General features: G+C 37.7%; 2 protein-coding genes and 1 non-coding gene across 4 annotated transcripts; 1 reads left to right on the forward strand and 2 right to left on the reverse strand.

Annotated features, from left to right (window-relative positions):
* Positions 1-462: 462 nt before the first annotated feature.
* Positions 463-25,501, reverse strand: LOC145788238 (DNA primase large subunit-like). Of its 2 annotated transcripts, none has more exons than XM_082600012.1 (13): positions 25,454-25,501; positions 8,599-8,699; positions 8,395-8,504; positions 7,469-7,563; positions 7,108-7,228; positions 6,213-6,365; positions 5,682-5,762; positions 4,871-5,011; positions 4,576-4,758; positions 4,143-4,269; positions 3,459-3,610; positions 2,276-2,345; positions 463-1,820 (listed from the first exon to the last, which is right to left on the reverse strand). In XM_082600012.1, the coding sequence occupies exons 2-13, from the start codon at positions 8,672-8,674 to the stop codon at positions 1,639-1,641; spliced, it is 1,491 nt and encodes a 496-aa protein (XP_082456138.1). In that variant the 5' UTR covers positions 8,675-8,699; positions 25,454-25,501; the 3' UTR covers positions 463-1,638. The 2 variants fall into 2 exon arrangements, with proteins under 2 accessions (XP_082456138.1, XP_082456137.1); XM_082600011.1 differs by lacking the exon at positions 25,454-25,501 and adding an exon at positions 10,139-11,077.
* Positions 11,246-12,803, reverse strand: LOC145765219 (non-structural maintenance of chromosomes element 1 homolog). The gene has a single exon (XM_082577003.1). The coding sequence runs from the start codon at positions 12,765-12,767 to the stop codon at positions 11,967-11,969; it is 801 nt and encodes a 266-aa protein (XP_082433129.1). The 5' UTR covers positions 12,768-12,803; the 3' UTR covers positions 11,246-11,966.
* On the forward strand, positions 15,548-15,654 carry LOC145765769 (U6 spliceosomal RNA). The gene has a single exon (XR_014288643.1). It is a non-coding gene; the product is annotated as a U6 spliceosomal RNA (small nuclear RNA).
* Positions 25,502-25,875: the final 374 nt, after the last annotated feature.

A 25,875-nucleotide genomic window follows, 5' to 3' on the forward strand; every position in this document is an offset into this window, starting at 1 on the left:
TCTTCCTGGGGTAAGCACTACCTGATTACTCACTATAGAACAGCGAGATCTATCGCTGAGTTCTTGCTACACTCGACTGCCGAGAAACTAACGGAAAGTTGAGATTGTTGTATGCTACCTTTTTCTCACAACAAACTTTAGTCAGATGAGTAGATTTTTCTTTACATCTAAAGAGGATCAAAACTCAAGAGCACCATTTTTAATCAAAGGACTCTAGCTTAATGCTTTTCATTAGGGCTGCCTTTTGCACCTAATCTATCTTTTTTTCGCCACACGATTAAAAATATGATCTGATGCTGATTGGGATTGTTAAGTTTATTATTTAAACATAGTTTTCAAAGTTTGGTATGGAAATCATCTCCTTGTGACTTCTGTTGTGATGTTTTGATTTGTGATGGTGACTCCAAGGAAGTGGAAACCGTTTAATTCATTCTTGTGAAGTATGAAACAATGATGTAGTGGCACTAAGTTTTATTAACTTCAAACTAAAAATACTGGACAATCAACAGACATTTTAACAATGGCCTTCGAGCATCGATAGCACCAACAGTGGAGAAGGTCGGCAATCAGTCAACTAGTTGATTGGGGAATAAAAAAAAAATGCAAAACCCGCGTAACATAAAATCTGGCAGATCTATGTGGTAATTTTATCATCGCTAGAAAAAGGTGATTGACGAAGTAATTCATAAATTGACATTTTAAATCAAACCAAGCAACTAACCTTAACCCACAATCTAGTCCGTGTTATGCGAACGTTTAATTTCAATAACAAAAAAGCGTACGAAATATACGATGTATCAAAATTCCTGGTATGCAAATGGGATTATACTTTAGTAGGCCTTGGTCAAGGGTCATGTTAAGTTTTACCACACAGGATAACACGGATTGAGCACTTGAATTTTAGTTAGGTTCAATGCAAACTGTTTCAACCCAAGACATTGGAATAATGCGACGAGACTTTCTACAAGGACAAATTACGTTCAAAGCATGTTAGAAATCACACCAACAAAACTCATTTGTCAGTCATTGGGGGCTGATAAGCGAAGAAAATTTTAGAAACATCAGCAGTCTCACTTATTTAGAAGGTGAAAATGAGGATATTTCATTTGAAAGTGCTCGTATCTTTGAAAAAAGTCTTCATATCTGATAATATAGAACACTGGCCGCGCGACCGGCCGATAATCAAGCGCCCCACATGGAAAGTTTCCGAATTCTCGGTGGAACAATTTGCCATTGGTTCAAGTAAAATCGCTGGATGACGAATCCAGAGTTTTGATGATGTTTCACAACCACTGGTTTTGCGTCACAAACAAATTTTGAAATTCTTTACTGTTAAAAATCACTGTTACACACTAAGTGCAATATCGTTCTTCAACCTAAAACCGTTTGCTAAATTGTTCGCTATGCGGATGTTCGGATGCGCTGTTCGCTGTTCGGATGCGAAAATAGTTTGCTAAATTTGTCAAAACCTTTCTCAAAAGCTGATTATCCAGCAGCAGTGAAACGAGGTTTATCAAACATGTGTGAAACTGCTGTCAACTTTCGTGTTTTTGACTGATTCTGAATGTCATCCAACAACCAATGCCGCCCACTGGCGAATATATTCCATCAGAAATGTCTCTGCTAGAGGGAAACATCTTATTCTTGTCCTTCTGAGTACTCCATCATCATTTGCTCTATTGCGGAATCTTCCCACTCGCTCTTGGCTTTCTTTGCCTGTACTGGTGTCTCTTTGTGTGGAGTTGTGACTGACCAATTGGGTGTGAAGCCAGTTTCTTGTCTGTTTTCTTTGCCAGCATTCTTCCGTGATGGCTTTTCACCTGTGATGGGAAAAAACGACAGTAAACGCTGTGTATTGGTGGAAATCCGAAACAAAACTAACAGAAACTGTGAACAGCGGTATATTGCGCACACTCGCAAAAACTAAAAACTTTTTAATTGAGTTTGAATTCACATTTGGATTAGTCGCTAACACATCTCCATCATCTTTTTTAAATCTAGGACAGAATTTCTCCATCTTTTTACTATCGATAAATTGAATTTTTTCTATCTATTACTGTTTGCCGACTTGATAAAGGTAATTTCACTCGTTTCAATGTTTCATGTCATACTGTCTGTCTTGTTTTCTCGATTAAATTAACTTCTTTGACAAGCAAAACAAACTCCATGGGGTTAAATTTATATGTGAGTGAAACTGAAAACCCTTGATCTATGACTTCCATGTTAACACTCAAAACTTGATATTAGTTTACTGACACTAAAAAACTAAATGTACCTTTCAATATCCGTTGGCTTTCATCGAAATAATGGTTGGGATGTATGACCTGAAATGATGAATCTTCCACCTAAAATTATAAAGACAATATTATGCCACTAGTTGTGCAGTGGTGTTACTAGCTCACTAGCTTTTATGAACTGGTTTGAGTCAGTTAAAGTCAAAAGCAATCAGATTACTTGAGCCGGAAAGCGAAAAAGTTGGCAAATAGGAGGAGTGATCAAGCCAGTTTGGTTTGCACATTCAATCAGTGCTTTTCCGGTTGTGAGAACAAGCATATGGTTTTGTCCACCGTTCATTTGATCGATTGTTAAACCTAATGTCATGCAAGTACTTGCTAGGTTACTAAACTTAGAAGGTCCTGAGCATAGCGCTGATTCCCAGCGACGTGGATTCCAAAAAGTGCTCCCTGATTCGCCAAGGGTGACCTTAATTGCAAATAAGAAGTAGTATGGGTGAAACCAGGATTGCAAGACCAGGCTATTGAGACAGATTTATGGGCACAGTTTGGATCCAATTCAGACTAATTTTCCGAACATATTGGATGCTTTTTACAAATACAGTGATTATACAGTATAACGAAAGTTGTCTCTAATGTAACATTGGTTTGGTTTTGAATCTTTATCGTCGGACTGACAAAGCCTTGATAGGTTATTCCTGGTAGTTTCGCATACTTGTAGAGGCTTTTGACGCAGGGCCAGTTACCGACATTGGCAAAGTGAAATTTTCCGATTGTTGAAGTGTTTTTGCTGGAGAATTATTCCATCCATTTGGTGCCACTAAATGGAGAGCTGTCCTCAAGCGCACACCACAAGAGTCAAACCAGCACCGTGTGATCTTGAGTCGAGCGCATAACCACTGGAGCTAATGGGGCGGACAAACATTGTTAAAACAAAGCCGTTTCTAGTAAGATTCGAGAAAAAGTGATATATCCATATTTGATAACCCAACCCTAACCCTTACTTTGTAGATTTGGGTTCGATTTAAGGTTGGGCTATAGCAAAGACTTTTAAAATGGCACTGATTGAGTTCTTTCTTGCATAACGTAATCAGGATAAGTCGGGTTATACCGTAATGTGGTGACATCGTAAACGATATGATACAAAACTGAATGAGAGAACTGGCGCTGAAATATCTTAGCTCTTGTAGAGAGGCAACAAATCAATACCATTAAATTCCTTACTTTGTGAGTAGCTTCGAAATACTTCTGGCAAGCGATCTGGAAATGCTGCCTTCTCACCAACTCAATGATTTCTTCAATGGCGTCGTTCGGAGTTTTGTAACCTCGCAGTTTCTGTTTCAGTAGGTCTGGGGAGGTGTGTTTGAATGGACAACCTGTATGGATATCACAAAAATAGTTCAGCTCTCGTCGGTTGGAAACGATTTTAACGTCTGCAGGCGTTGAATTAATGTCAAAAAGGACTGGTTTGCTGACTGGAATCCTTGTTTATAAACAAGGACAACCCAGACTGCAAAATCGGTCATTTTTACATTGATTCAACGTCTGCAGACGTTCAATCTACGTAAAAATGACGGACTTGGCACTGATCTCCAATGACCACTTTGGTGTTAATGCTGGAACTTTTTACAGCGAGAATTCCTTGATTTTGTTTATTTGTATCAATTTAACAGCAACTCGAAAGCAACTTTATTTTTAGAAAATTCAAAATTTTTATTTAATAAACACGAGAAAGCAACCATCAAGTACTGTATGTTTGAAATTGGCTTGAAGACCGCTGCAAAAAATTGTTTCCAAAATTTGTGCTGTGCGTGTGTGCAGTAAAATGGGCCCCTGTTATGGAAATATGCTTCCATTTGCGTGAACTAAAATTTAAAAACATTAAATAAAAGCAGCGTTTGCACATACCATGGTGGTCTTGGGCGGATGGTGGGTTACTGGTGATTATTTTCATGCAGCTGTAAGGAGTGTAGTTTGTCCTTTTACCCTCCTTTCCATAGTTGTGGCGGATGTTATACGCATGCTCTTTTTCAAACTGACACAGACAAAAAAAAGTTTCGTAATAAAAATATATACAAAGTACAGATAGCGTCAAATATCTCTAAAGTCGACTTTTTACGCTACTGATAATGGTACATAAATTTTTTTTTGACACACCTAAATGTAAAGTGAAGACAATTAATATCATCAACTTTAGGCCGCATTTCAAAAGTTAGCCCAAAACCATTTTAGTGGTGAAGTATAAGTTTTAAAAACGTCAAATCAAAATGTTCAGCACAAATCTCTAGCTAGGCCTACTGAAACAAGTAGCTAGAGATTAGTCTTTAAATAAATTGCTCACCTTTTCTTCGCCTATTCCTTTGCTAAATTCTTGTCTCCAAAATTTCAAGGAATCCTCCAAAGTGACTCCTATACCTTTCAGGAACAGCCCGTATTGCATTCTTCCCCAATGCCTCATATGGTGAGTTTCTTTCAAAGCCCTATGCACTTGTCGCATGCAAAGAGGGTAAGAAATTTGGGATAACTGAAATAAAAAATAAATATAAAAAAACGTGTAATGTTTTTAATAACAAAAAGTTGACATGCAGCGAAGGTACTTTTTACACATAAAAAATCTATGGAAAAATAATTTGAACCTCATCTAAGTCTTTGATAGACACTTTTCCTTCGTTCCTTTTCGGGTCGTAGGCAGAGGACACCGCGTTTTGATTAAAGGAACGCAGGATGGGAAGGATTCTGTCATCCTCCTCCAGCTGGGGGAGTGATCGGGATGTCAACTGAGAAAAGATTCCGAAATCAATGGGAAGCTTGAAAGGCATTCAAATAGTTGATGAATCATGAAATTTTAACTTCACAAATGTAGATACAAACGACCTGTATTAGCCTCATGCTGTGAGTTCGCTGTGAGTAGCGGTTTGCATCAGCTTTCGGAACACAGTTTCCTAGTCAAGTGCTATGACGAATGGTCTTCGTCAGTCGCCAATGGTATTCGTCATAGCACATGACTAGGAAACTATGTTCCGAAAGCTAGTGCAAACTGCTACTACCAAAACGAACACGCAGCATCAGGCTAATACAGGTCGTTTGTATCTACATATGTGAAGTAAGCAATAATCATGCTGCTAAAGGCGAAACTCAATCTATTGCTTGAAACTTTTTGGTTTTTAGTGAAACCTGTTGGAAAACAAATCACGGAAATGACACGAAGAGGAAAATGACACGGAAATGACATGAAACTGAAGAGGTTATCTCTAACCCTAAGCACTGAAAATCAAAGGTGGTGACTTATGAAGATAGGAAATTTTATAATAAATCTATCAAGGTGCTTCCAACAGTAACCAATAATGGAAACATATCCGCTAACCAATCTATAATAGAAATTGTGATAAATTGTTAAGTGATTTGTTGTTACAATTATTGTCTTAGAAAATTTTAAGAGGATCCTACCACTAAAGCTTTCGATAAATCTTCACGGAAACGGGTACTTATGATTGAAAGGAATTCCTTCTGGGGCACAAAACAATCGCCCTGAAAAAAGGAAGAGTTATTGCCAAATACGATATGCCTAAGCAGTGGTTATTGACCAAACTGAATGATGCAAAACTGTTTATTTTCTTCAGTAAATAACGCAAATTGTTTGCTTGGCGAGTTCCTTTTTTACAAATAATCTCAAAAACCATAGACAGACAAAACAAAGTAACTTTAACGAGTTTAACACAATGTATTACACAAAAAAATATATTGTACTTAAAATAAACTCTAATGTTTTTCGTAAAACGTAAGTAAAATAAACTCTAACATTTTCGAAAACATTAGAGTTTATTGTAATTATGTTATATACAATAATACAGATTTTTATTTCGGTAATACATTATGATGAACCCGTTAAAATTACTTTGTTTTGTCTGTATATGGTTCGACAAAGCGAACTCTCTACCAAAGCTTAATCAATCTCAAAAACACAAAAAAAGTTCTTACCTCATAAAGGAAAACGCGCCTGTTGCTGACCAAATTCAAAACTTCGGTGAAAGGAACGCGATAAAAAGTCGTTTTTTCAACGCTCGCTTCTGTTATTTCGGCTGTGACTTTGCTCAGGCTTTGACTAAATCGTTCCTTTTCGTCGTCGGAAATCTTTCGAGCAAAAAAATAAGAGTGCATTATAAAAAAAAAGATTCTGTTTCACACGAATTACAATGCTTCTTTAAATTCACTACAGCGATAGTAGTTTGATAGTTTAGTATTACAAAATGTCAGTGTCCAATAAAGTAACATTTATAAAACAATTTGGATGAAGGAGTAATACCTTTAACTATCAACAGACGAAACTAAGCAACGACACGGCATTTAACATTACAAAAGAAACAAATTAGGAAACGTTTTCGGCTAGAATCTGGCTAGCTATTGAAAGAAACTACTGTAAGTCTGCATTGAAAACAAAATGCCAGAGAACACACAGTGGACTATTACACAAAAAACGGCCAAATATTTGAGAAAACTGCTAATGCTGCAAACGTTGCTCAAATTTACCATTTGTTGATATTAATCGCAAATCTGCATCACGACCTCCTCCATAAAAGTATTCAGTTAAATTGTATTCTTTAACAGGTCAGCTAAATAATATCTGTATACAATGAATGCATATTGCATGGCTAGCTTGTAAACAGAAACTGTAAAAATAATGAAAAAAGCAATATAACGCAAGAGAACAACTGCACGCCCAGCAAGCTGGTGCGAGAGAGGCCCAATTACGGATCTGTATTATGTAAGTTTGCATTTAAGAAGAAGTTAATACTTCATATTTTAATTGAACCTATCAAAATATTAAGGAATTTAGACTCCTATATACAGAGGTTTTATTGCGTATCATACATACGGGGTTGTATGTCAGATTGTTCTGTTGAAGAAAATCTTGAATGCTGTGAATCCCTTCTTGAAGAAAGCGAAATTTGAACAGATCCAGTTCTTTATCGAGGAACCATCTTCGAAGGTCTTCACTATATAAAAGAAATTCCAAAAACAAAAATGATGTTTGACAATTATGACAGCATAAATATTCGAAGAGTAACTTTCAAGGTGGGGAGGGGGTTAAACGGAAATTTCAGACAATTATACGAGGTGTTCAAAGATCTGGGGTATCGAATAATCAGAGCTAAACTTGGACTTAAAGGTACGTAGGTACACACCAAAAAACGTGAAAGAAGACTAATCTGTACAAATGTATGAAGCATTCTTACGATCTGCAGTAGGCAAGTCTGAGAATAAAGTGGGAAATGTGATCTTTTCTTCTCCATTCCAATTCAGAGGGTCTCACTTCCCTGTCAGGATCAGTCTGTTGAGTGTAGACAGTGCCGTGTCTTAGTAAGCATATTGTTATATTATTATTTTCAAAAGCTATCTTTTTTCAAAATCAAAAATGCAAGTTTTGTATTGACCGGTGATTATAATTTAGCTGGACAATTCAAAATAATGCCAATAAATATTATTATTGCAGGTTCAAACTTGAAAAATTCATCGACAAGGAATTACAAACTTCAATAAAAAATGCATTGAAACCTGAGGAAAATCTTACCAGCAACAATGACTATTATTTACTGATGATCTGTTTAGTGTTTATAGATACACTACAGTAATGACATTCTGTTATTATGTCAGTGACACCACGATTCGATTTCATGAGATATTTACAGGAAATACCTTATTAGTATTAGTTAGTAATATTTGGTTATTAAAGATATTGGTAATATATTATCTGGAGATTTTAATGAATTGATTTGAACATTGAGTTGTGGAAACAAGTCTTCATTGCCAAGCTCTACTTTTAGTAGGCCGTATCTCTATGTATTATTTTAAGATAGTTTTAACTTTGTTTTCAAAAAGCTTCCATTGAAGATAAAGCTTGAAGTTACATTCCTAGAACTTCGTTTAAGGCTCTGCGGGTGACGTTATATCCTTCTTCCACGCCAAGTTGACGGTGTTTACCCAATACCCAACCCAAAAGAGAGACTGCTAGAGAGTCATTTATGAATATGATTAGAAAACATATCAAAAATAAATAGACTATGATATTAACAAATACAGTACCATGTTTTCACAATTAGTGCAACAAAGGGTAGATACATGATTTGTGATGTTATTGTGATATGATTTATGATTTACTCACAGTTAAGAGAAAACCAGGATAGTTCTTATGCAAGTATTCTTTTAACTTTTCATTGTAAGCGTGGCTATTCTTTACAGCAGACACAGCCAATGAGTCCAAATAATGCAGTACTGCAGAAAAATAAACGTAAGAATACAGTAAATCATAATCAATCAACACCATTGCTTATCAAACCATAACCAAAAATGACATGAAATTTCTAACCTTTAACACGCTCATATGCAAATGTCTCAAACTCTTGTAATGTGATGTTCATTGCTGGAGGGTTTCTGTACATCATTAGTCCATGTGGATATGATTCTGTCCTGTATCATTTGAGAAAATATAACCATAACTTACCAGAAAAAAATGTTGTTACTTTGAACTTTGCAGCATTAAAATCAACATAAATTGACTAGTATTGATATGAAACAATTAAATGCAATCAAAACATCAAAAGTAGTCACAAAAGCATAGTCTCCAAACTAAAATCTGAATTACCGGTACAATAGGTTAACACTTTAGCTGCCAGCGTTTTGAAAAAGTGAGAGGAGTTCTCCTTTTTCTCTTGTTGCCATGGTAATGAAAAAATGGGTTGCCAAACTGTTGAAACGCACTTTGAAATTTTGGAGCAAATCGGTGTTGCAATTGATCGTCGAAATGACCATTGCATTTACAAGCGCGCCAGTCAGCAAAACAGTTTTTTTGCATTGAATCAACCTGTTCAGACGTGAAATCAATGTAAAGAAAAATAATAGGCCGAGTGATTCAACGTATTCAAACATTGAATCAATGTAAATACGAACTGTTAGGCTAATTCGGTTCTTTGAACAAATCGAATGGCTTTTGTAAATATTTCTCAGTTGCAACCTATACCTGGTCAGCAAAAGTTCCTTTTTTACACGATTTCAACGTCTGGCGACGTTGAAACGATGTAAAAATGACAATTTTTGCTGGCCGATAGCTAGGCTACTGTACGGTACCGAAGTTTAACTTAACCAACTAGGCGATTGCAAACATATTTCCTTTCGATGAAACCTATAGGCTACCACGCTTGGTTTGCCTTTACATTACATTCATAAGTTTTGTTGACATCATAGCATAGTCAATTAGTCATGGCCTATATTCATAAGAAAATGCTTGCTTGGATTTTTTTAGCGACTAGGGTTAGATAGCCTACCGTACAGGACTTCTAGCTAGTACCAGTAAGCAGTCTAGTCTAGTGACTCTAAATGAATAGGTATATTAGTCTAAACCTTAAAAAATAATAGAATATTTCAATTACCTTGCTGCATAAAAACTAAGCTCTTTTACATGACCTATGTGCATTGATCAATATACTAGTTGCCTAGCAACATGATTCCAGTCTAAGAATCTCTAGACCTCGAAGTTATTGCTGAATTCCAAGCTTTGTTCACACTGATTGGTGTTTTGACTTTTATTTAATTTTAAGAATTTGGCGGGGAAATGGGTTAAAAATCGTTTTTTTTGGTTGAAAATTGAAGCAACCTGTCAGGCCCCCAGACTGGCAACACATTATGATTTTTGCGGCATTGTGACGTCATGTGACGTTAAATTACATCACAATTGCACGAGCTAACTCGTTTCCAGCAGCAGAACTGTTAAAGTATCTAAAAATCTGCAAAAAATGCTTTGACATGACTTCATGCAGTGGTGATATTCCACAATTTGTATCACAATGTGAATTGTGAAGAAAAAATGAAAGTGATAATCTATTATATATAATTATATATTGTCATTATACCCATGATCACTGTTCAATAGATATCTTCTGTTCCTTCGAACATTAGCCTGCTTAGGAGTGCCTCCAAATTGCATATTAGGTGGCAATTCACAGTAACTATATTTACAATTTTACTTTTTTATGACCAATCTGTGCACATTAGGAAAGAAAAATAAAATTTATCAACTGTAGTAGTATACACACAAAAAGAGCATGGAATTTAGAGTATTAAATTTCAAATAAGCAAATATATACTGTACAACAGAGATAGACAATTGGACACATCCACTTGATCAATTTTCTTAGCGCTTGTCTATCTTATTAGAAATTTACATCATATATACTCAAAAAATATTAAAAAATTTACGAAACAAATGCCAAACATTTGTATACAAATGTGAAGACAAACATGAAATCATCAAGAGAAACTTTTTTCATATTTAAACATAAACATGGTAGAAGAATTTTGTAAATTAGCATGTAATACATACAAACATAGGCGCCTAAGCCGTGGGGGCCAGGCTCCCACGCATATTTCTGCGTGGGAGCAACTTTTTATGCTGCATTGATACATAAAACAATAGATAAACTAGCGATCGGCAGCAGAAAAACATTTTTAAATGCAAACCGCAACAGCTTTGCGATAAATAATCACTAGAACGAGTAGCGATGCTACAATCCCACCCCAGCCAAAAAAATCTGTCATTTTTACATTGATTTAACGTCTGCAGACGTTGAATCAATGTAAAAATGACTGATTTTGCTGCCTGAGACATAGCAAAAATCTACCATTTTGCGTCGATTCAATGTGATCAGATGTTGAATGCACCCAAAAGCAACATAATTTGCTACGTTGACGCAGCGTGCGTTTAGCTAAATGCGCTTGCAAACAGACTCAATGTCGCTTTCGAAAGTCGAAACCTCTGCAGAGAATTGTCACAGCAGTGAGTCGCTTGCTGTGAAAATGAACTTGAAATCTCGGCCCGAGGTAACCACTAACCAACGTAACAAGGGCTGGTACAAACTGCATTGCGCACACGCGGCATAAGCAACGCAGCAACGGAATCGTGCAAACTGCATGGCGCACACACGGCCGTTGCCATAGAAACCCGATCAAAGGCGGGAATATGCGCATCTTTTGTTTTATCTGCAACACGAAAACGAGCGTTTTATAGCGAATTAAACGTCTCTCCTTAACTATTTTTCAAGAGCTGTTTACGGATGTCAGCAACTTTTAAATTTATTCAAGGTGACGTGCTGTTGAATTGATGTAAACATGAATGATTTTACTTTCAACAGGTATATTTTCAAGCCTATGATCAAGTTAATATTTTTATTCCATTTACCTTTTAGTAAACTTTTTCGTCTCTTGTTTCATGCTAATAAATCTAATTCGTTGCTAAACTTTGTGTGGTGCTTAGCTTAAAGAGTCGCAGTCTATCAACCGCTAGCCAACGCAGACGCATAGCATGTGTTTTGGTCGAGTTTTGTTTATAATAATTAACGGTAGGTCGAACATAGCGATAACTCCGAGTGTGGCAATAAAAGCAATCCTAGTGTGACGAAAAATTACGTCATCTATCTGCGTGACATTTTGCTGAATTTACGTTGCTGCTGATGAAACACGCTTTCGCCCCCACGTTCAAAAAAATAGTTAGGCGCCTATGCATACAAATCTTCATATCCAACAAGTTGCTATGTCCCTGCTATGCTAAATCACCTATGTCCCACATATTCAAAGCGTTATAAATCAATAAAACGGTAGCATAAATTGGCTCCAGTTTCAAAAACACATGTTGTATAGCTCTAAGCGTGGTTTCAATTTTTGTATATTGAAAAACTGTCCACCTTAAGGTACTTTAGACTTTCTACGACGTTTATTGACAGGCTCAGGTTCAGAATTATCACCAACAGCCATAGGTGATTCACCAGTATGCAAATTTTGGTACAAATTTGGCCACAGATGACCACAGTTTATACATTTATTCGTATTCAAAAAATATCGCGTTGCACAGAAGTTATGCAATCGAGCAGGACAGTTTTCACAGCCTTGTCCATGAAACACAGCTCTGTCACACATCTTGCATGTCTTCATAAAATCTTCATATGATTTTGAAAAAAATTCTTCTAGTTCTAATATAGATCTCGGGGTCATTGTGATCATACCATTATTATCATAAAACCATTGTTCGTTGATAAATCGGTCAAGCAACTTCTTAGCATCAATTTTAGACAATTTTGGTGATATAGTGTCAGCTAAATTTAAAATATCTGTAGATGAAGCTCTGCAAATGTCTTTTAAGTCATCACATAAAATGATTAATTCAATAATCTTTTTAAAAAAGTCAATTTCTTGTCGAGAGAAATCTCCCCCAACAATTAGACGGTTTAAGTCATTTTCGACAAGGCTAACAAGGACATAAACCAGTTCACCATTATCTTCTCTCTTGCTTGACTTGATTTCAAAGTGAAATGGCCTTATCTGTGTGTTGATAATTTCTAAAAATTCTTGCAAAGTTCCAGAAAATTGTTCATCAGTAATATCACAGAACTTTTGACAAATATTTTCACATTCCAATTCACTAACAAGTCCTTGATTCATCATAGTTTGAAGGAAGTACTTATGACAAGATTTGTATTGAGATGGCATTATGAAAAAAATTAGCTTATTTCTTAAATAGCCTACTGCAAATAGTTCTGTGGAAAAAACAATTAGACTGATATTAAAATGAAGTAATAACATAGAGCCATTTTCTTGACAGCAAATTGTAGCAAGAATTGATATGGATAGCAAGCCTTAAAGCAGCCGACTGCTAAGTAGTGCTTGAATGACCGCCTGTGCTACCTCCTTCGTCGGCCAAGTTTGGCCGGCGGTTTCTTCTAGCCAATTATTTAATTTCGCAATAGAATGATCATGGATTAAATGTCGAAAATATGTAGTATCAAAGAGTGATGCAGAATTAGGTCAGCGCATCATAGCCACTACTGTTGTATAGAATATATCCAGCTGCGATCACCAGCGCTGTAAGTCTTGTTTGCAATTCCCGATCTTTATTTTAATGAAGTGTTAATCCGGAGTGCTAATTCACATCGGCTGGCAATATTGTCGTTTTTATATTGATTCAATGTTGTCGGATATTGAATCGTTGTTAAAAAGGAGAACCAGGTTAGTTGACATCCGTGGGTAAAACACGTGTCTTCATAGTTGAGAACGCTGTGGGTTAGTGACTTCACACCCTCAATGGTGACATCATAACGGAATAAATGGTCAGGTTTTATGAAAGGCGGTATGCAGTTGAAACAATTTACTGAGCTGCGAGCAGTTAGAACAATTTAGGGTCGTTAGATGGTCCCGCAATACCGGATTACAATCCCGATAATCATTTAATGCGTGGTACAACGATTCTATTGCAGGACGTCGCCCAGACTGCAACAACGCTAAGTGATCATTTTAACATTGTTGCAAGTTTAATGCTATTTACTTGTGCTATCGTTATTGTATTTTAGCCTCCAAGCAAGCAGATTTGGCCGCCGAGAAGGAGCTCTCGGTAGGCCACGATGGCTGCCGGAAAAAACACGACTTTTAAGGCCTGGGATAGACATCGTGTTTTACCCATGAGGCTTGTAGTTCATTGGATGGTTTAAATGGCTAGCGTAGAAGCTACACTGTTATGGACCTTACTAGTTAACGAACCACAACTGCTCATTGTACTAGTGAGTGATCATCCTTGTGCTAATAGCCAGGAAGAAAGGGTCTGCTACTATTCGGTGAGTCCGATTCGGTGAGTTCCTAACCTCTAACCCCTAACCCTAAAACGGCAATGATAATTAGGCTACAGTACCTGATAATTTTTAAAAAAAATTGAAAAAATCCCGTTAAGGGATCAGACTCACCGAATCGGACTCACCGAAACGGGCCATTCCGAGGAAGAAAGCTCCCTTCTTCACAACATACAGTCTTGCTTATTAAATCTAATTATTGGTATGAGTGTATTATAGTCCATCTGCATTTGCAAACATTTTTTCAAGGACTTCTGAAAATCGTATTTGTTACCTTAAACAGTTACTCTTTTTTTATTAAGATATTTTCATGCTTTTAAGCATGTAATAACTTGGTGGTATTGCTGTGTGTATTAAAATTAGAATAGCACATTTTTTCATTGCTATTTTCATTCTAAAATACTTCCAAAGACCACTGTGATTGGTGGAATAATTCTGCACGATCTGTCTTATAAAACAATCTGTAAAAAATGTGCGATAAATAATGCAATGACAGCAACAACACATGGACCCTGATATAAGCACTTCTCGTTGATATATTTATTTTTATGCCACTTGAAAGTCGGGATGTCATTTTTTATAGTTTTTTGTTATAAAAAACAAAGTTTTTCGAAAAATGTGATTTGAAAACCAAAAAACAAGTCACATACTTGGTGTAAACAAATAAAATTTAGACAAGTTGTGATAACATTATTGATAAATAAACTGTTAAATTTTTTTCAGTCAAATAATTTTCAATTGTAAAATATTTACAAATTCATGAAGTGGGTGCAATTACGTCGATGTATGGTTGGTCACAAATACGCATATCAACCATACTTAATTTGAGACTAAAAACTTTGAATAGCTTTAGAAGCCAGACAGTTAGTCGGAACCTTGCCACTTGCCAGCTATAAAAAAATTTGCATAAAAATAAAAAGGATAACAATTGTGTTGGGACAGCATTGAAATAATTTTATGCTCAAGTGATTGCAAATGTGTAAGCAAATCCCACTGCAAAACCATATCAATCAATCATATGCTCAATACTTCCAACTTTCACAATTCCAATTAAAATTGGAAGTTCAATTTCTGCTTAATACACATGGATGTGCACCACTGATGAACCCAAACAAAGGTAAAAGTTGAGTACGACGTCTTCCATTTTTGTTCAATAGGGGCCTTAATAATTTTTTGGTAGTGGCTATTTGACCGGCTCCGGTCTTTTAATCTGAAACACTATTTGACCGGTCATGACAAATTCTTTTTTCTTTTTCTCTTCTATGATAGCCTATTTGGAGAGTTTGCGTAAACAATTTATTAATTTTTCAGAAACCCTAATTATGATGTAATGTTTCTTCCCTTATACCCCAATTACGGTGGCCTTTCATTACTAAAACCTACTATTATGACACAACAATGCGATTGAGATTGGATTCTTGAATGTTTAATAAATTATGCCAATTCAAAGTTTTTTTTAATAGTTTTATGCAAATAAGGTAGAACTTAGCATTTGATATATTTCCTTGCAAATACCAAAATTGCTTCTTTTTGTCACACCAAAGTATTGGCCAAAATATCGGTATCGGCCTAAAAAAGTGATATCGGTATCGGGATCGGTATTGGCCAAAATATTGATATCGGTACATCTCTAATTAAAAACATTTTGCAGTACTTGCTTCGGCAGTACATATACTAAAATTGGAACGATACAGAGAAGATTAGCTTGGTCCCTGCGCAAGGATGACACGCAAAATCATGAAGCGTTCCGTATTTCTTAAAAAATTCGTATTTCTTAAACATTTTGGAGGAGGCTACTAAGGTAAATATTTTCATAATACAACCAGAAAAAGTCTATAAATTTATACATGATATTTTACCAATTTATTATAAATTGAGTTGGCACACCGACCTATTTTGCCAACAAAAACTTGCATAAAAAGAACACTGGTCGTGAAACACAATAACGGTGAAACGCACACTAGTGTTTACATGACATTTGCAAACTTAAAATAAGCAACTCTTGTGTGTATTTAGTTCAAGTGCTAAAGGTACCCAAAAACTCATTAATGTGTGTGAATCCTATGCTTCTAGACATGACATTATTTTCAACTGTAACAAAACTGTTGAATTGGTCCATCAATGTCGCAAATTTAAAGTTTTGACTTCTCCATGCATGCGGCTGTACAATACACAAATTAAATTTGTTGGACAAGCAGCCCTCGAAATTAGCTTCCATCTACGACGGCAAAAACATTGCCGCCGCCAAATCAGCAAACCTTGGATTGCGGCGGCAATTGCCGTATGCTTTAAAGTTTAAACAAACGAAATTTTATGCGCTTATTCTTCGTGTTTCATACGGCGGTAGCGGAGAACATCACGAAAGCTATTTTATGCGCTGACAATGCTCTTGTGAACTGTAAAAAGTTTGCAACGTTGTAAATACTGGCTTAATTGTTACGAAAAAGTTATTCTTTCATAGAATGCTTATTGTTTACCGGTGTCGTTGCGAATATAAATCATGGTGAAGGATACAGTTAAAAAGTGGAATTTACCTGCTATAGGTTATCAAACAAAGGAAACAGAAGGAAAAGTTAGCGTGGTATTTTGCAATATTTATAAAGAATTTTATGACGGAAACAAATCGGAATTAGAAAAGCTACGGGGTCAAGTTAAAAAAGTAGAACAAAATTGGATAAATGGTTTTTAATAATGCTTCCGATCATATGGCATCGCGCGTTCACGAACGGGCAGTTTTGCGTCTTCAATTATTCCAGTGACGACGCGACAACCTCATCCTCCGATATAGCATTTGATGATTCCGATTCTGACTAGTTCTTTATCCAACAGACTTTGTGTTGCTCGCACGCAGTATCCCAATTGTGCCGAAATTATGTTAGTATAAACGTAAATCGAGCCAATCTTCTCGCAGGGAGCTATTAATTTGTTACCGGTACCTGTTTGAGCAATTAACGTTATTTTATGATGGTTCAACGTCGCTAGATGTCGAAAAACAAACGTAAATTTCTTCTTGGGCATTGTTGTTACCCAGGCAGCAAAATTCGTTATTTTTGCATTGATTTTGCATCTGTAGACGTTGAATCGATGTAGAAATGATGGTTTTGCTGTCTGGGTGCGCAATATAACCCGCCGGGAAAATTAAATCGATTTGTGCTGACTCGAACGTTGAATCAACCCAAAATTAACTTACTTTCCCCCTGAGTTATTTGACATGAATTAACGTAACAGCGTGCGTATTGCGTTGCTCGCTTTATCGCTACTTTTAGTATTATTACATCACAACAAATCAAACGATGCGGTCGTGATAGACTACTCTAGTATATTTTTCCCTTCTCGTTTTACATGCTTTGGTACAATTTTGTCGTAATAAACGTTCACAGCAATTGCCGACGCAATTTCAACTTTGGCCGTTTGGCCTCGGCAAAGTTTTTACCTAGTAAAAATATGCTATAAAATATAATATTTTTGAAGACTGCGTGAGTGTTCACAGCAAGTAAAGTGGTCCGAGGTGAGGTCTTGGCACGATGTTTCTGCTGATTAAACTCCCGCTGCGAGTAAATAATACAGGAAGAAATTTTGAACAATTTTTGTCTTAATTAAGTGCTCGTTTTACGGCGGCATTTTTATTGCCGTAGCAGAATGGCCATTATGACGTTTACGGCGGCATTTACCACGGCAATTGCCGAGTGCCGCCGCTAATTTCGAGGACTGGACAAGTGAAATATTTAGGTATACTGATTGATGATACCATCAGTGATGACGCAGATATTAAAAGGCACGTGCGATATCTTTATGTCGCTGCCAATCAGCTTAGGTCCAAGTTTGGAAATTGCTCTACCGAAGTTAAAAATGTAATGTACCAATCATATTGTATGCCAATGTATGGTTCGCAACTATGGTGTAACTATAAAACTTCTACTTTAAAACGCATACGAATTGCTTACAGCGACTCGTACAGAATTATCCACAATTTGTCGAGATGTGACAGTGCTAGAGTGTATCAGGTACAGAACGACGTGTTAACATTGATGCTCTATTAAGAAAAAATTGCTATGCATTTGTAGAACGTTGCAAAAGATCAACTAATCCACTTTTGCGCAATGTTATGTCTTCTGATTACTACTTTAATTCTACATTTTATATATATTCACTACAACAGTATTTTGTACGTTGTTTGATGTAGCCTTCTTGATGTTGAGTTAGTCTGATATTTTGTGTGATGACTGTTAACAATTTGAATTCTATGGACTTTGAGTCTGATTGCAAATAAATAATAATGTGCTCACAGACAATTTCGAAATTTGAAAACTGACGTTTTAATCAACCACTGGGACAGTGTGGCTGGACATCGCATTGGAATAACTTCAAGCAACCCCACCTAGAACTATAATCTGATTGGTCGGTCAGTGGAATCCTATGCAAAGCGAAAATATGCTTCCCGGAAAGGATTCTTTGCCTTCCTGCTCTTAAACTCCTCAAGAAAAGTATTTTTGGTTATACTTGTACGCTGATACCTTCCGCGGGCCGCAGCGATACATCGTGACCGCCAGTTGGTGACCCCTGCGAGTGTAAACTAAACCTTGGAATGAGTTCACTCAGTTCAGTCATTCACTCGTTGGGCTCTGACTGTTTCGCGCCAAATCAAATACAGAAACAAGGCTGCCAGACGTCATCGAGTAAATTTCTCCAATGCCGCTGAACAACTTACCAAAACTAATAAACCTTTCCAACAGCCAACCAATGAAGCATGACGTGGAAAACAAATCACTTCACGGGCTAAGTTCATAGTCATACTGTAAGTCGGATTACTTGTAGCCTAAAACTGATACAATTACCATCAGTTGTCAATAATGCCCGGGTGACACATTCCCTATCTACGCCACTGACCGTACCGCATGCGCTTGTAGCCCAGACAGCAAATCAGTCGCTTAAAAATATTGTGTGCTTCTCTCTGTTTTTGTTTTATTTTTTACTATTTGTTTTTTAGGTTTTGTGGCCGTGCTAACTACTGATATATAGGCCTAGCCTATTACATGATTTTCCATTCCGGCACGTTTTAAAACTGGTCACAGCGGTAAACCATAATCTCTTCGTGGGAAAATTGTAACATAAGATTCCCAAATCCGTTCGTCTGCAATTTGCATGTAATGACCGAAAAAGAAACACTCCTTCGAAACGTCTATTCAAATTTGTATTTCTGTAAAATTAGCCACCTGGCTGTCGAAATTGGATGCAACGCCGTACACCACTAAAACTTGTCACTACAGAACAGATTACTTAGATAAAAGACGGAATTTTTGTCCAGCTAGCAAGCACTAAGCCAACAGTTAAATGTGCGACTAACTCTCAAGCAACCATTTCACGAATGACCAGAATAGATAGCAATATCTCAAATGCACGTATAGACAGTAATTGTGACGCAATAATGAAAGACATTGTCACGCAATTCAAACCGATGTTCAAAGGTAGTGATGCAATATTTCATCAAGTCTTACGACCGATGGTGCAATATTTGGACATTTTCTAGCAATTTCCATGACGTAAGATGCCAGCTAGGTTAAGTAGACCATAACGGTTTTTATATGACGTTTGATTTGGTGAACAATTGGCTGGAACAAAACCTTTCAAGGTTTTGCCACCTTTCCGTTCTTTAACGTGCTGGTAGGTCTATATCGATTTTTGTAAGTTAGTTAGTATCTTTTTGGTCCCGGACGCGTAAATGACAAAAAATAAAATGATTGAAATAAAAAAACGACTAATTAGCTATCTTGGAAACTGCTTTCCAGCAGAAAGAAGCTAGAGGCTTTCAACGCCATGCCCTTTCGGTGGCAAAAGGACTTTCATTTTTAAAGAGGGACGAAACAGAACAGACAGAACGACTATCGAACAAAAAGGTAAAAATTACGACGAGAGAATGTCGCTTTTCTGACACAGTCGCAATGAACTAAGTTGGTTAGAGTTAGACAGGATAAGTAGGCTATAACTATTTCTCTGTTTCCCGAGTAAGTGCCTGTAACTTTGACTAACAAAAAATACATTTAACTTGTTTAAATTTTTGGGCAATCATAACTCTAGACAGAAACCCTAAATTATCGACTTTTAGCTAGAGACCCAGAGTCTCTCCACATCAAAAATCTATTACTAAAACACAGAATCAACATCAAGAAGCTCACAGGGCTTTCTTTGCCTGCTGTAATGATTGCTTGCCTGTAGTTCACCTTGTTTACTCGCTTACATAATCATGTGTGCCCTAGGTAATTGTACGCTTTCTAGTCCTGTACTCTAGCCTTGCCACTGATTCATCTTGCAGTTGTACTGGCAGAACGAGGAGAATAGAATTGTGCAGAACTATGTCTACCGTAGATATATTTAGTTAACCTTATATTTGTTTTGTTTGTTTAGCACGAATTTAAGTTGATTAGAGCCAAGTTATGTTTCTAGTTTGGTTTATATCGAAACAATTTAATCAACTTATTGTCTGGTGATGGAACGTTTGTTGAAACCGAAAGTGCTAGACCTTGACCCGAGTGACGCACTTGCTGCTAAGCACTACAGACATTGGCTGAAAACGTTTAACGCCTTTCTTGAAGCAGTTCAGCGTTCTGTGCCAAGCCGTGAACCCTCTGAAGGCGACCAAAGCTCTCAGAATTTCTCAGCAGTAGATAAAATAGCATTACTGCACTGCTATTTGTTACCTGAAGTGTACGACCTTGTTGAGGACTGTTCTACTTTCGACGCAGCAAAGGAAGTAGGCTACTCGATAAACCCTACTTAAAGGAGAAAAACGAAACTTTTGCCCGTCACCTTTTACTCACCAGGGAACAGAAGCATGATGAAACTATCACATCGTACGCAAGAGCACTCAAGGCACTTGCCCGAGATTGCCAGTGGCGAGCTGTCAGCGCAGGAGATTTCAAAAGGGAATTAACTCGAGATGCATTTATTACTGGAATCTCTTCTTCAGCTATCAAGCAGAAACTACTAGAAGAAAAATCACTCACCCTTGAGGATGCTATAGCTAAGGCTGAATTACTCGAACAAGCGCACAATCAATCCGGATGTCTTTCAACTACTCTTCAATCTTCCGTCGCTGCATCGTCAAGAAATGCCAATATCCCACTAAGGAAATGCTACTTTTGCTCCGGAAAACTGCACCCGGGCGGAAGGATGGAATGTCCTGCTCAGGACACTTCTTGCCGAGCATGTGGAAAAAGGGTCATTTCGAAAGAGCCTGTTTAAAATCACAAAAAAGACAAAACAATCGTATCAAAGCACAATCTACATCTGCTTCAATACTGGGAGATCAGCACTTATCGTCTGGATCTGAAGATGGCATTGTCGCTTCAACAGTTTCTTCTTACTTATTGTCGGTTTTAGCCGGTGTGCCATCCTGTTTGTCGTCTTCTTCAGTTTCCGTGGAAATAGCCGGAAAACACATCACTGCTCTTCTAGACTCCGGAGCATCTCATAGCCACGTTGACTGGAAGGTTGCGAAATGGCTTGGGTTGGATCCTCCATCAGGACCCACTTCTTCAGTTTCACTAGCTCGCGTAACTCAAAATTTTGAGTGTCTCGGAAAGACTGCTGCTAAAATGACTTTATTTAATCGCGAATATGATTTACAACTGGGAGTTGGACGCGAACTTTGTGCAGACATCATCCTCGGACAAGACTTCATGGCGCTGCATCGACGGGTGATTTTTGAATTCAATGGAAAAAAAGAGGATATCATAATAACACCTTCAAACTGTAGTGTTGCAGCGGCTAAAGTCACAGCACCTCGTCTATTCAAGAATCTGGATCCAGGAGTCCGACCAATCGTGACGAAGTCTAAACGTTTTAATCCAGAAGATCAGCATTTTATTCGCCAGGAAATCAACAAACTCCTTGCTGATGGGGTTATAGAGCCTTCTACTTCACCTTGGAGAGCTCAAGTTTTAATCGCAGATGACGGACGCCATAAAAAGCGGATGGTAATAGATTACTCTCGCACCATTAACAAGTTTACACTTCTTGACGCCTTTCCTTTACCAAGAATTGATGACCAAGTGAATGCCATTGCCCACGGAAAGATATTCAGCACATTAGATCTAAAGTCAGCTTATTACCAAGTTCCCCTGTGCATGGAAGATCGAGAATACACTGCATTCGAAGCCGCAGGTAGACTGTTTCAATACTGTAGACTCCCTTTCGGAGTTACAAATGGAGTATCAGCATTTCAAAGAATTATTATCCGCAAGCATAAACTCCGAGGGACATAGGCTATGCATATTTAGACAACATCACAGTTGCTGGAACAAGTAAAGAAGATCATGATCATAAGCTCGAAGCTCTCTTGAAAGCTGCTGATGAAGGTTTAACGTTTAACGATTCAAAATCTCTTATTTGCAAATACGAAGTCGACGTAGGCTACTTGGCTACAGGGTTTCTCATGGAGTAATCAAACCCGATCCCACAAGATTGCAACCACTACTGGATTTACCCGTTCCAAAGTGTAAAACTGAACTTCAAAGAGTCGTTGGGATGTTCGCTTACTACGCTCGTTGGATACCTCAATTCTCACAAAAGGTACGTCCACTAAACCTCGCAATTACTGGAAACACCTTCCGCTTGTCTCAACTGGCGTTACAAGCTTTTGAATCATTAAGACAAGGACTTATGAATACTTGTCTATCGTTTATTCGTGATGACTTGCCCTTTCAGGTTGATTGTGATGCATCTGAACATACAATAGCTGCAACTTTAAACCAAGGGAGGAGACCGGTAGCCTTTTTCTCAAAAACACTTTCAAAATGCGAAAGAGCGTACCCTGTTGTAGAAAAAGAGGCTTTAGCTATAATCGAAGCAGTTAGACGTTGGTGTCACCATCTTCATGGTAAAAAGTTTAAATTAATTACTGATCAACGAGCTCTTTCATTTATGCTTGACCCAACTAGCAAAGGTAAAGTCAAAAATGCCAAAATTCAACTTTGGAGAGCAGAATTGGGTTGCTTCGACTACAGTGTAGACTAGAGCATCGGCCAGGAGTCGATAACGTTGCTCCTGACACTCTATCTCGCTCCAAAGTGATCGCTAGCTACTCTCAACAACCCAATCTAAAAGACATTCATCGCCAACTTGGGCACCCAGGAGTTACTCGTCTTTGGCAATTCACTCGTTCAAAAAACTTGCCGTTTTCTCTAGATGATGTGAAAAATGTTTGCACAAGCTGTCGTTCGTGTTGTGAAGTGAAGCCTCGCTATCACAGCTTGGATAAAAACCAACATTTAATACGTGCCACCAGTCCCTGGGAAAGAATAAGTATCGATTTCAAGGGTCCAGTAAAAGGTGTGAAACCATACATTTTAATGGTTATTGACGAGTACTCTCGTTATCCATTTGCTTTCGCATGCAAGGCAGCTGTGGCCGGCCGGCAGCTGTAGCCGAGTGGTTAGCGCGTTGGGCTCGCAGTCGAGAGCCTGCATGTTCGACTCCAGCCACTCGCACTTGCTGTTGTTTCTCTGGGCAAGAAACTTTACGATAATTGCCTCTACCTAGTGATCGATTTTCGAGTAATGGGTAGTACCAAATTTAAGTCATAAGTAGAGTAGACAACCGGAAACAGACATTGCAGTCGGCTGCAGCGTAGGTCAGGTGTATGTCGGAAGGCGTACACCGATACATAGCGCTCAAGTCCGCTTTCCCGCAATGCAGGATAAAGATAAACAAACAAACAAACAAAGGACCAATCCTCATCAACAGTGTTAAAGTGTTTATTAGAACTTTTTGTACTATTTGGCGTTCCTGGATACGTACATAGTGATAGAGGTTCGGCCTTTATGTCAGTGGCGTATCCTGGTTGGTTGAGCAAGGGAAGCAATATAACTCGTGGGGGGTTAGAGCGTGCCGAAGGCACGTGTATCCTAGGGGGTCCGGGGGCATGCCACCCCAGGAAATTTTTTGCAAAATTACACTCAAATAAAGGATTATAATGCTTTCTAGAAACACTTTTAGGGTAATTAATATTTGTATGTAATTTAATTATTAGCAGATAAACAGCTATTAACTTATTAAAGGTAGCTCTTACACACAAACGGGCAAAATATGCTGCTAAAATTAGAGAACACCAAAAACTCAGCTACAGCTACCTACTGCTGAAGTAGCTTAAGCCAGAATTCATTTCAGTCAAGTCAATTCTAGCCTAAACCTCACATATCATGTCTTATGCCAAAGTCTACCCAGCCAAGATAACAGTGTAAAGCCAACATTTGGCTCAAACTTTTGCTTACTAGGCCGATATTATAACCATAACAGCGCCTTAGATTTTCTCATTAGGGAACGTTCAAATATTACGTAACGCCTTCGAGGGGGAGGGGGGGGTTTATGCAAAGCGTTACGTTAGCGTCACATCGGGGGGAGGGGGTTCAAGCAAAACGTTACGTAACGCTTTCGAGTACGGAATGGTAGTTTTTTGTGCTGAATTCGTAGTGAAAAAGCGTTACATGGGGGAAGGGGGGGATTGAAAAATGCGTTACGTTGGCGTTACATGAGGGAGGGGGGGGTCAAAAATTCGGAAAAAAAGCGTTACGTGATATTTGAACGTTCCCTTACCTAGCGTCCTAGCTCAATGACACAATATCCAACAGATCAGAATTGCCAGACTATGAAAAGGCCTTAAAGCCAAAATGATACAAAAAAGGCCAAAACAAGGAAAATATTAGACAAAAAGGCCAAATGGATATAGGCCTATTTACCTGTTTCTATTAAAAATTATGAAATGTAGGCTACATATATTTTATGACTTGTAGCGGATTTTAATAAACTGTAGCAAAAATAATTCTGAAAGTATCCCAAAAAAATAGCAAATATAAAAATACTGTAGCGGATGAGTTTTAATCGGCCACATTACGAGTATAAATAAGTATAGAACATGTATTGAACAATGGTGAATATGGTTTTATCTGGTAAGGTTACGATATTTGAGAAATATTGATTATGCATTTTGAAGAGTTAATTTAAAAAAAAGCCTAATTCGAGGAATTCGTCCAATCTGGCAACTCTGGAAGCAATTTAAATATTGCTTCCATCGATTTGTTAAAAGAAACATAAATCTCGCAAACTTTGCGCTGCTTTTTTTCCTTTCTCTCTTGCTTGTTTCTCCTTATAGCAAAAACGAGAGCAAGGGAAGCGATACAATCTTTGCATCCGTAAGCTTCCAACTTTTAAAAATTAAACCGAGTTGAAATCATACGGGAGCGTGAGTGAGAAACTGTTCTAATTCGTATTCAGGTAAAGAAATTACGAAATCGTTTTACTTAAAAATATCATCTTCTCTTTTTTCAATTTTGGCAGGGGAAGCAATGCTTCCCTTGCTTCCATTGAGGATACGCCCCTGCTTTATGTCCAATGATGTAAAAACCTACCTTACAAGTAAAGGTGTGGTTACCAGTAGGAGCACACCATATCATCCCACTGGTAATTCACAAGTAGAAAGAACGAATCAAACTATTTGGCAAACCGTACAGTTAATGTTACATGATCGTCAACTTCCACAGGAGAGGTGGGAAGAAGTCCTACCTGACGCTTTATGTAACGTACGAACACGCACACAGAGTGACGGTTATTGTATTCAGCTGTCGACGACAACGACAGCTACGACAACGAACAAGCGACGGTGAAGTGAAGAAGAAGGTTTCTGTGACAACACAGCAAAACAACGATTAGCAAACAAAACTTACGAATTAGGCCTAATGCGGAATTACAGATGATGAATTATAGGCCTAATGAATTCTTACCGACTAATTTGTGGCGCACGGAACAGCACAGGGAGAAACCCAACAATTGAAAATTCTACCGTTGTAGATCGAAACTGAACATATAAACAGTAAACAGTAAAATATTATGCTATAAATTTCACATCATAGGTGAGTCCCGTACTTGATTTAAACATCGGGAAATAAGACGAGGTACTTATTACACTTAACCATTGACACTAAAAT

The sequence above is a fragment of the Aplidium turbinatum genome, chromosome 2, assembly GCF_918807975.1.
Source record: "Aplidium turbinatum chromosome 2, kaAplTurb1.1, whole genome shotgun sequence".
NCBI lineage: Eukaryota > Metazoa > Chordata > Ascidiacea > Aplousobranchia > Polyclinidae > Aplidium > Aplidium turbinatum.

Coding starts and splice junctions, on each gene's coding strand:
- LOC145788238 (XM_082600011.1), bottom strand. CDS start 10,212: ATGCAATTTGGAGGCACTCCTAAGCAGGCTAATGTTCGAAGGAACAGA. Junction 7,229..7,468: donor AGACTTGCCTACTGCAGATC/GTAAGAATGCTT, acceptor TCTTTTATATAG/TGAAGACCTTCGAAGATGGT. Junction 4,759..4,870: donor CTATCAAAGACTTAGATGAG/GTTCAAATTATT, acceptor TTTTTATTTCAG/TTATCCCAAATTTCTTACCC.
- LOC145765219 (XM_082577003.1), bottom strand. CDS start 12,767: ATGCCATCTCAATACAAATCTTGTCATAAGTACTTCCTTCAAACTATG.